The following is a 10,092-nucleotide window of genomic DNA, read 5'->3' on the forward strand; positions in this document are numbered from 1 at the left end:
AAGATGCATGTAAATTCATTGATGAGCATGTACTTCATGCCAGCCTCTATGTCAGCTTCTAGAAATGAAAATAATACATTGACGCTAATTCAAGATACTAGTAATCTTCTCAAGAATTTACTTCATAGAGAAAAGGCTTAAAATTTGGTCTTAAAAATGAGTTCACACTCAATTTTTTTTAATGAGTTCACTGTGCACAAAAAAGTAAATATTGCATGATTCTATTCATACGAGACTCAAAAATAAGCAAAACTAATCTACAGTGATAGAAGTCAAAACAATGGTTACCTCTGAAGGGCAGTATCAACTGGGAGAGGTTAGGAGGGAACCTACTGGGGCAGTGGGAATGTTCTTTATCTTGGTTTTGCATGGTGGTTACTTGGGTACATACCTAAAATTTCATCAAGCTGTACAGTGAGATTTTGTTGTATGTAAGTAATGAAGGGAGGCATTCCCAGATCTAGGAAGCAGCATTTTCAAAGGCACAGAGTATTCAGACAAGGACCAAATCACAGAAGCTACCAGGGCTTGCCATGCTAAAAAGACTGACTTCAAACCATGTGTACCTTCCACTGAAAGGCACTTGAGTAAAATGACCAGATGTACATTTCAGAAAGACTATTCCAGATGTATAATGGATTGGAGGGGTACGAGACTAATAGTCCAGGGGACAGATGAAGCCCTTTTCTAAAGCAATAACTTTAAAGGTGGAGAAGAAACAGAAGATAATAAGAAGGTAGCACCAAAAGGACACTGTGACTGATTAAATGTGAACAGAGGAAAGAAAGAGTCTCAACTGATGACTAGGTTTCTGGCTTGGGCCCGAAGTTGCATTTAGTTTTGGACTCTACTTAAATAATATAAGAAACATGCTCCACTCAAAATGGAACATTTTTCTATGAGATGTTATTCATTGCCAAGTGTTCATTCAGTTGATGTCCTATTTTCCTTTATTATTTAAATATATTTGCTTGGGACTTCCCTGGGTGGTGCAGTGGTTAGAAATCTGCCTGCCAATGCAGGGGACACGGGTTCGAGCACTGGTCCTGGAAGATCCCACATGCCGCGGCGCAACTAAGCCCGTGCGCCACAACTACTGAGCCTGCACTCTGAAGCCTAAGAGCCACAACTACTGAGGTCCATGCACCTAGAGCCCGTGCTCCGCAACGGGAGAGGCCAGCGCAATGAGAAGCCCGCACACTAGCCCCCACTCGCCACAACTAGAGAGGGCCCACACGCAGCAACGAAGACCCAACACAGCTATAAATAAAAATTTTAAAAAATAAATATATTTGCTTGGCAATCATCTGTCAACTTCAATTTGAATCTCCATGGTACCAGCGATGTGACAATATAAAATGTTTCCACCATTAGGTAATTGCTCCTTACTACACCTCTAAGCCTACAAAGAATAAGCAATTTGTCCCTCCATAATCAGCTGTAAAGAAGTATTCTCAAGTCAGCATCTCTGACAAAATGAATAACTTCTGATCTATAAAATTCTATACAGTGAAGGATTTCATTTATAGATGCTTACATAAACTAAAGAATCTCTAAACCAAATTTATTAATCAAACAACTGTTCCAAACCCACCACAGCTTCCTACCACAGCTACTCACCAACAGATTCCAAAACCAACTTTAAAGCAGAGCCAAAAATGACATAATAACATGCCTAATACAACTAACTTTTTAAAAGCAAAAGATGCATTTAAATACATATATACTATAGATAAGAAAACATGAGTTTTAAGCCTCTGGGCATACACACATGAGCACACACACATATCCGAACCAATTTTCCTCTAAAAATTCAATCTGGTTTTTAGAAAAGATTGCTTTGATATGTAATTCACTCATTCAACAAATATGTATTGATTAGCTAATGTGTGACAGGCACTGTGCAAGTGCTAGGAATACAGCAGTGAGTAAGACACGCCCCCACCCTCATGGAGTTTTATACCCTAGTGGTATATGATCCTGAAAACTGTATTCTGGGGCAATGTCTTCCTCCTACCCCAGTCTCTAAGTGAACACTGCAGTGAATCTGCCCTGAGCCTTAAATTAAGATCCACATGACTGAAGATTAAGTATAAGGATTATTAAAAAGGAACTTCAAAATAATTAGTTGGTAAAAACATAGAAGGCCTCTCGGAAATTAAAAAGTAGAGATATAAGAATTATTTTTAAAAAAGCACCAGACTGGGGACTTCCCTGATGGTCCAGTGGTTAAGACTCTGTGCTTCCACTGCAGGGGGCACAGGTTCGATCCCTGTCCACTGCCCGGAGGGCGGGTTCGATCCCTGGTCAGGGAACCAAGATCCCGCAAGCTGCGCAGTGGTGTCCCACCAAAATGGAAGAGTAAATCAAGAAAGAGGAAACAAAGAATACAGACAACAGGATCCAACACAGGACAGCGAAGGAAATCCCCAGAATAATGGTGAGGAAGATCCCAGGATGGCAGCCATGCTTTAAGCACAAAGGCAAAAGGTACAGATTGGAGCAGGCCAGAAAGTTCCAGGAAAAGTTTTTTCTAATATGGTGAACTGAGTGAACACCTGATGTATATTAACATATGGAGTAGGGACTTCCCTGGTGGCGCAGTGGTTGAGAATCCACCTGCCAATGCAGGCGACACAGTTTCGATCCCTGGCCTGGGAAGATCGCACATGTCGCGGAGCAACTAAGCCCCTGAGCAACTAAGCCCCTGAACCACAACTGCTGAGCCCTCAACCTAGAGCCTGCGAGACACAACTACTGAGCCTGCGTGCCATAACCACTGAAGCCCGCGTGTCTAGAGCCCGTGCTCCTCAACAAGAGAAGCCACGACAATGAGAAGCCCACGCACAGCAACGAAGAAGAGCCCCCGCTCGTCGCAACTAGAGAAAGCCCACGTGCAGCAACAAAGACCCAATGCAGCCAAAAATAAATAAAATAAATTTTTTAATTTTTTAAAAAATAAAAAAAATAAATCGCTTCAAAAAAAATCACTTCATGAGCAAAATTATTAAATATTATATATTACTGAAAGACATTCTTAAGAGTTCATAAACATAATACTTACCTCCATACTAGTTTCTCAATGACTACTCAGGACTTTACATTATTAGGTATGAACTTAAATATCTGAACTAAACAGACAAAATTACATATTACTTTTAAGGCTCCCAGGTTCTTAACTATGATTCAAAACCTTTAGCAATTTTTTTCAAAGATTTTTAAAGCTGATGAAAGGAAAAGAAATTCTGAGATGGATTGCTCAGTATACTCAATCCCTGTCAATACTCCACTCTTTACCCCCCAACCTCACAAACATTATGCAGTTCTCCAAATCTTCTCTCCATCATTTGTATATTCACCCAGTCATGCAATATTTGCTGAGCACAAAATACACCAGGCACTGAACCTATCTTGGCACTGGGGATTCAGCATCATGACTGATGATAAACATGATAATCACAAATTATGAACTATACAGAATAGTGCAATACTGACAGAAGACCACTTCATATAAGATGATAAGAAAAGGCCAAGCTGAGGCAACCAGAGTTAGGACTTCAGGTACGAAGAATGAGCCAGATATGTGAAAATTTGTAAACAGCCTTTCCCGACTGAGAGGAAAACAGCCCGAGAAGAAAGGAATGACAGGATCTGATTTGAATTTTAAGATTACACTGGCCGCTATGTGAAACTGGGAAACCACTGCATGGTATCTTAGCAAGAGATGATGGCAGCTGGGACTAGAGTAGTAGCAGTGAAGATGAGAAGTCAACAGACTGGACTGGATACCAAACTACATGACTAGGCAACAGACTCAAACTGGGGATAAGAGGTTAGGTCAGATAGTGAAAGAGAGGAACTAAGGATGTCTATAGATTTTTGGCTTTACCCACTGTGTTGGAATAGTGGTGCCATTTACTGTCACGGGAAAGACTAGGAGAGGCCTACCTTGATAGAAGGGTCTTTTCACGATGCAATCTCTATAAACTCTTTTACAAGTCATTAGGAAAAGGCAAGACACCACAGCAAACCTTGAAAGTTTTTTCTGCAAGGGGTAAGATGCTAAGACATTCTAACTTTACAGAAATGAAAGAGGAGAACTTCATTTTAGCAAAGATAGTATAGTAAAACCTCATTTTAGCATAGATTTGCTCTTAATGCAGTCCAGTATCAAGGACTCCAACAACCATCAATTTTCCTGAACCTTGTTCACAAGATAGTGATGAACTTGGGATTCCTCTAAAGTAAAAAGAGCCTTATGTTAATATTAAATCCCTAATGAAAAGGGGTGACAAGGGAAAGCCTTTATCTTTGAACAGATGGGTCTTCTAACAGACAGGTCTCTGACTATAACAGTAAATACCATAAAGCTAGTTTTATCAGGCTTTTGGGTCAGTAATTAACTATCCACCTCTGACCTCCAAGAGCTCTTTATTATTAGAAGAAAGGAAAGAGGCTGAGTGGGTGGCTCAATTTAAACATAAATATCATGAAGCCCAAAAGGTAAAAGCAGAAGCATAAACAAGCCCTGAAAAGAGAAGCAATGCTTTCTGGAAACAGTATGGAAAGAACTGTCATCAACAAGGACCTATTGTATAGCACAGGGAACTCTACTCAATATTCTGTAATAACCTTAATGGGAAAAGAATCTGAAAAAGAACAGATATATGTATAACTGAATCACTTTGCTGTACACCCGAAACTAACACATTGTAAATCAACTATACTCCAATAAAAAATAAAAATTTTTTAATAATTTTTTAAAAGTTTAAAGATATTTAAAAAAAAAACAACTGTCAGTCCCATCTTAGCCTTCTCAGTACTACTATCAAACCACCAACTTTTAATTTATAAATAAAAACCTCTTCACCTCTGCAGCTGTTTAACATTGGAGCTTCTAAACTCTCAGCATTAATCTCTAGTGCTCCAAAAACAGATTTTCTATAGCTACAGCAACAATAATAATCATTTCCCTAACTTTTCCTGGGACCTATCATAAAATCAAGTGCCAAAATTCTTCCCTGTCTCCTGAGAAAACACCTGGCTATTGGTTGGTCACCACATTCCCAAGTCTAAGTGACTTACACATCTTTCTGGAAGGCAACCCTGAATGCTGTCACTGTGAAGTCTCACTAACCAAGCACAAAGACAAACAATGAACAACAAACAACAGCTGTCCAGTTTGGTAAATGGGGAGGCCATTAACCATCAAGTGATGTCACCTCATTCTGCTCATTCCCCCCCATATCCAGGGTTCATTGGTGTATTTATCTCCTCTTTGTCACTGACACTTCATATGGAGTGTCAAACTGGAGATTATGAAGAATAGAACCTTTGTAACTACTTAGGTGACTACATATAAGCAGACTAATTTAAAATTGCCCTGTTTTCCTCCTTTACATATAATAACAGCTGGCGAGGCATACTTGAAAAAGGCTTGACCCAAACCTACCATTCCACACTAATGCTAGAGTGTTCACTCGTAAATTTAGCAAATTTAGATGAAGGCAAATCAGTGCTTTAATAAAAGAGAATAGTGCATCCCAGAAGGTACCAACTGTGAAATTCAATTTCCATTTATACAATGATATTTTATACTAAACCAGCTAACATCACATCATAGGTAGTATAATACTAATGAAATTTTAATATTAATACTACAAAACATGGAGAATAAAATCTTGGTTGGGGAGTCAATGTTTTAGAGCATGTTAGGGTTGGTGGATAAGCAAAATGAAAAGTTCTGAAATCCTCAACTATTACATGCCTAATTATTCCACTAGCAAACACAACAACCTTTAAGTGACTAGGAAATTAAATTCTTTAATAAACAATTAATTGAGCACATACTATGAAATAAGTATGGTGATAGGGCACTTCCAGATCACCAAATACTCCCACACACACTCCGCATTCCTACAGTACTCCCTTCTATAGCACTGGAGCACTTAATATACTGCATGTTAATCATTTATAAATTAAATACATATATACTACATTTTGAAAATATTATGCCCATTAATCAAAAAAACACAAAAAAAGAATCTTAACATAGAAGTTCTAATATTTTATTCCCACTTGCCATGGACAGTCCTACACACACCTTACAATATATACTGTACACTTCAGTGGAGATCATCGACCCAGGCTATAGGAGAGGGGTCTTAGTCATCTCTGTTTCTTCAGTGTCTAAGTCATAGACAGCTCAGTAAAAATTTGCTGAATGTATGAGCAAACAGACACTTGAAAAAGTGAATCCACAACATAACTTTTTGACATCAGCCAGCTGCTTAGTCTAATACAAGTGCCAAATTCTACTTAAAGAAAGGGATTAGAAGAAATTTACCTACTGTATTTTATTACTACAATTTAAAAGCTAAGGACAATTTTAATTCAGCTAATTCTTAATTTAAAAAAAAAAGCCTTATAATTCTGTTTCCAGAATGATGCAAGGAAGGAAGAGAGGAGCAGGAAGAAAGAATTAAAGAACTGGAGAAGATTTTTTAAGGTTTCTTGAGAGTTCTGAAATGCTCTAAACTGCAATTCCTTTCATTCAATGTTTTTTTATTGCTATGTTCCAAGCACTTAGAATACATTTTTAGAAATACACAGCCACAAACTTAAGATGCAATAAGGAAATGAAGTAAAGAGATGAAGAACTTAGATGCTAAAATTCTCACTATCCATAAAGTACAGTAATACTGTACTTTAGAAAATACATGCAATTGAACCAGAGTCAAGCCTTCAAAGGAAAGCTTGTGTTCTATTTAACAAAGATAGATACAAGCCAAAAGTAAAAGCTACCACTAATACATCTCCCTTAAAGAAAAAAAAAAAAGTTAAGGTATATTTTAAGGAAATTATTTTTATTAAACTGATATACAGTGTAGCTAAAATAGTATGCAAAACCAATCTTTCTAATTTCTAGAGCTTCTGAAATGTAAATGAGAAGTCACTAGCCTGCCCTTTCAGTAGGAGTTACCTGTCACATAACACTCCATTTCCAAGGCCCCATTTTGCAAGATAAACTGCTTGTAACTCCATATTTGTAGGTGGCAATAAGTACTTGATATTTTTTTAATACTGTCTAATTGTGGTTAGGCATTATTTAGTGCTCAGTACTTTTAAGTAGGTATTTCAGTATTTTTAAGTACTTTTAAGTACTTTTAAGTAGGTATTTCTTAAGCAGGTATTTAAGTAGGTATACTTCAGTACTTTTAAGTAGGTATTCCAAGCAAGTAGGTATTTCAGTAGTTTATCAAGCTTGCTTTTTACTTGTACAATGATTCATATAACACACAATGTGTATTTGTCCAATCCTTTGCTCCTTCCCATTCACCTTATACAATATAAGCAAGCAGCTAAGACTAAGGATGGAAGGTCCAGTACCTATTTACATTATTCACATGCCCCAAAAAAGTTCTCAAACTATTTTCTAGCTCTATCAAAAGCTTTATTAATTCCTTCTATAACCTTACTAAAAAAAATTCTATATCAAAATCTGACATTTACTAGCGTAAACAGTATCATATTCAAAAGAACTACCCACTTTATAAAAGAAAAAGCTGCTGGTTTACATTTAGAAATGCTATGTTATCAATTTGCTTCTCTTTCTTGCCTTAGTTTTCCTCTGCAGCAAAAATGATAAAACAAATTCATTCAAACAACAGTTAAATAAGGTTTTAACAAATATTTTGCTACCTCTTCAAATATATGCTTTAAAATTCAACAAGCAGACACTTCCTAACAAATTGAACAAATACCTTCGGTCAAATCACTTTAAAATACACCAACTATTAATTTCGTTTATATTTACAAAGGTAGAATATTAGTTTTATATGAAAGTAGGCAGGCTAGAGTTGGATAAAAGTTTAATTTCAGAATTCCTTAATGCCAGCTAAAACACCCTCAAACTTAAGAAACTAAACACTTCTAAACCTTGAAGCTGAAATCAGTTTGACTGATGTCCTCTTTCATGCCATGTAAGCCATTGTCTAATTGAGGCCAGACCTGTCAGGTTCAACAGCATCCCAGAAATGACTAGCCTTCTAGAGCTGGAAACACATCAAGAATTTGGAATATTTCTCATATTGAAGAAAGGAAAAAAGTTCAAGTGAGATTGTCCCTAAGAACAATCAGCATTCTGTTCCACATGGAAAAAAAAAAAAAAAGACCTAAAAAGCATATTTTTGTTATTCTGGTCAGTCCACAAGAATATATCAAAATTCTGTATCTATTTTCAGGTGATGGCCCACTGAACTTACCCCTTTCCTTCCTACACATGAACAAGAGTTCACTATTAAATTCTCATTTTGAATGCCTGTCTTGTAATCTAGATTTTTTATTTTATATCTTTAGCTACTAAAACCATCACCTGGAGCACGGCTGGTTTCTTGACTTAGAAACCTGTTACCAATAATGCCTAGCACCTAAGCTGCTTAATGTTTTTCACTTCTTACCAAGAAAATCCATTAAATGTCGAAAAGAAATAAATACAAGCGCGCGCGCACGCGCGCGCGCGCACACACACACACACACAGAAATCCCAGTCATGAAAAATTAAGTCACATTCTGGCCATAAACCGTGCAATTGACACTTCGAGTTAGCGTGTGCCTTAGTGATCACGGACAGCGGTATCAGAGTAAGTGATAGGGGGTTGGAGGTGGTTGACAACATACAGTGCTACAGAGCCAATAAGCAGCAGGCTAGGACTGACAGCAAGGCCGGTCTCTAAAGGGAGCTATAACACAATATCAGAATGCTGGATTTCCGAATGCCATTTTATGGGGAAGGAGGGGATGAGAACTGGGGATCAAGTGCAATGAAAGGCTCTGACCAATGTTTGAGGCGATGAAACCGAAGACAAGGTCTTCTGGCAACACCAGCTGTCCAGTCTCATCTCACCTCAAACACAACTCAATTTCAGGTCGTTCTTATCAAAGTCAGCTGCTCAAAGGGTGAGGGGGTGGCAGGCAGGGGATGGTGACAGCCCCCAAGAGACTGCCAAAAGCCCTTGGAAAAGGGAGAGACACTACAATTGGAAGGGGCTTGAAGGGGCTTCTACTTCGCAAAAGGAGGGCTTTGCAGGCGCCTCCCCTCTCCCTTTCCAGCCGGGGTTGTTAGGTAGGAGGTTAGGATGTTGCTGGAGGGTTTATGAAGGAGTGATAGGAGAAAATGGCAGTAAAGGATGAGGGGGGCTGGAAGGGCTGGTGCCACCCAAGAAAAGGTGGGAGGAGGGACTTCCCTGGACACATCCAGGATAACAACGCCACCACAGAGCAAGGGCAGTGCCCTGCTAGCGCCTGACACCCCTCTCTCTGGGAAAGCTTCGCCCCCGTCCACACGATCCCAATCCCCAAACACTGCTCCCACCCGACCCTTCTCCCCCACGCTATCCCCATCGTGGCCTCCTTTCCCTTCCGCCTCAGGCCCCACGCCCTCAAGCTCCCCTCCCCTTCCCCAGTCACCCACCCTCAGGGCAGCCCGTCGCCGGCCTCCCCGGCAGCTCGCCCAGACCCCTCCCCCCTCACCTCTCCTCAGCGCCTCCTCGTAGCTGAGGAATCCGATCCGTGACTCCTTGGCGCCCATGCTCCCCTCATCCCCTCGGCTGGGGGTCGGAGCCCGATCTCGCCCCCACCCCCCTCCCGCCTTCTCCTCGGCGTCCCGGGCAGACGGTGTTAGCGTCCCCCGGCCTCCTCCTCCCCCCACACTAACAAGTGCGGCTTCTGCCCCGGCGGCTCCTCCCGGCCGCCGCCACCGCCTCCATGCCGAATCACGTGACCCGCTCCCACCCCGCCCCCTTCCCCTCCCTCTTACTCCGCCCTTCTCCTCTCTCCTCCCCTCCCTTTCCTTCCCTCCTCACGCCCTCTTCCCTCCCCCGCCTCCCGCCTGCCCCGCCGAGGGTCACCTGACCCAATGGCCGGGGATTGTTCCGGGTAATGGCCGCCAGGGACCACCCACCCCGCCCCGCCGCGCGCAGGGGCGTAGGGGCGGAGCCAGACCTCGCGCGTAACGCATCATCGCCACCTTCCGGCCAATCCGAAGCCGCGAGGCCCAGGAGCCTCCGCCCGCCTGGGGGGCAGGGACTTCCG

The 10,092-nt window shown here is 40.9% G+C and overlaps 1 protein-coding gene across 2 annotated transcripts in view; it reads right to left on the reverse strand.

Moving 5' to 3' along the window:
• USP32 (ubiquitin specific peptidase 32) overlaps nucleotides 1-9,728 on the reverse strand; it is a 198,092-nt gene extending 188,364 nt beyond the window's left edge. Inside the window, exon 1 of one of the 2 annotated variants that reach the window (XM_030881837.2) lies at nucleotides 9,532-9,728. In XM_030881837.2, coding sequence (XP_030737697.1) covers nucleotides 9,532-9,589 — 58 coding nt within the window. In that variant the 5' untranslated portion in view covers nucleotides 9,590-9,728. The remainder of the gene's footprint in view (nucleotides 1-9,531) is intronic. The other variant, XM_030881838.3, reaches the window with a different exon arrangement.
• Between the last annotated feature and the right edge of the window lie 364 nt (nucleotides 9,729-10,092).

Source organism: Globicephala melas, chromosome 20, assembly GCF_963455315.2.
Source record: "Globicephala melas chromosome 20, mGloMel1.2, whole genome shotgun sequence".
Lineage (NCBI taxonomy): Eukaryota > Metazoa > Chordata > Mammalia > Artiodactyla > Delphinidae > Globicephala > Globicephala melas.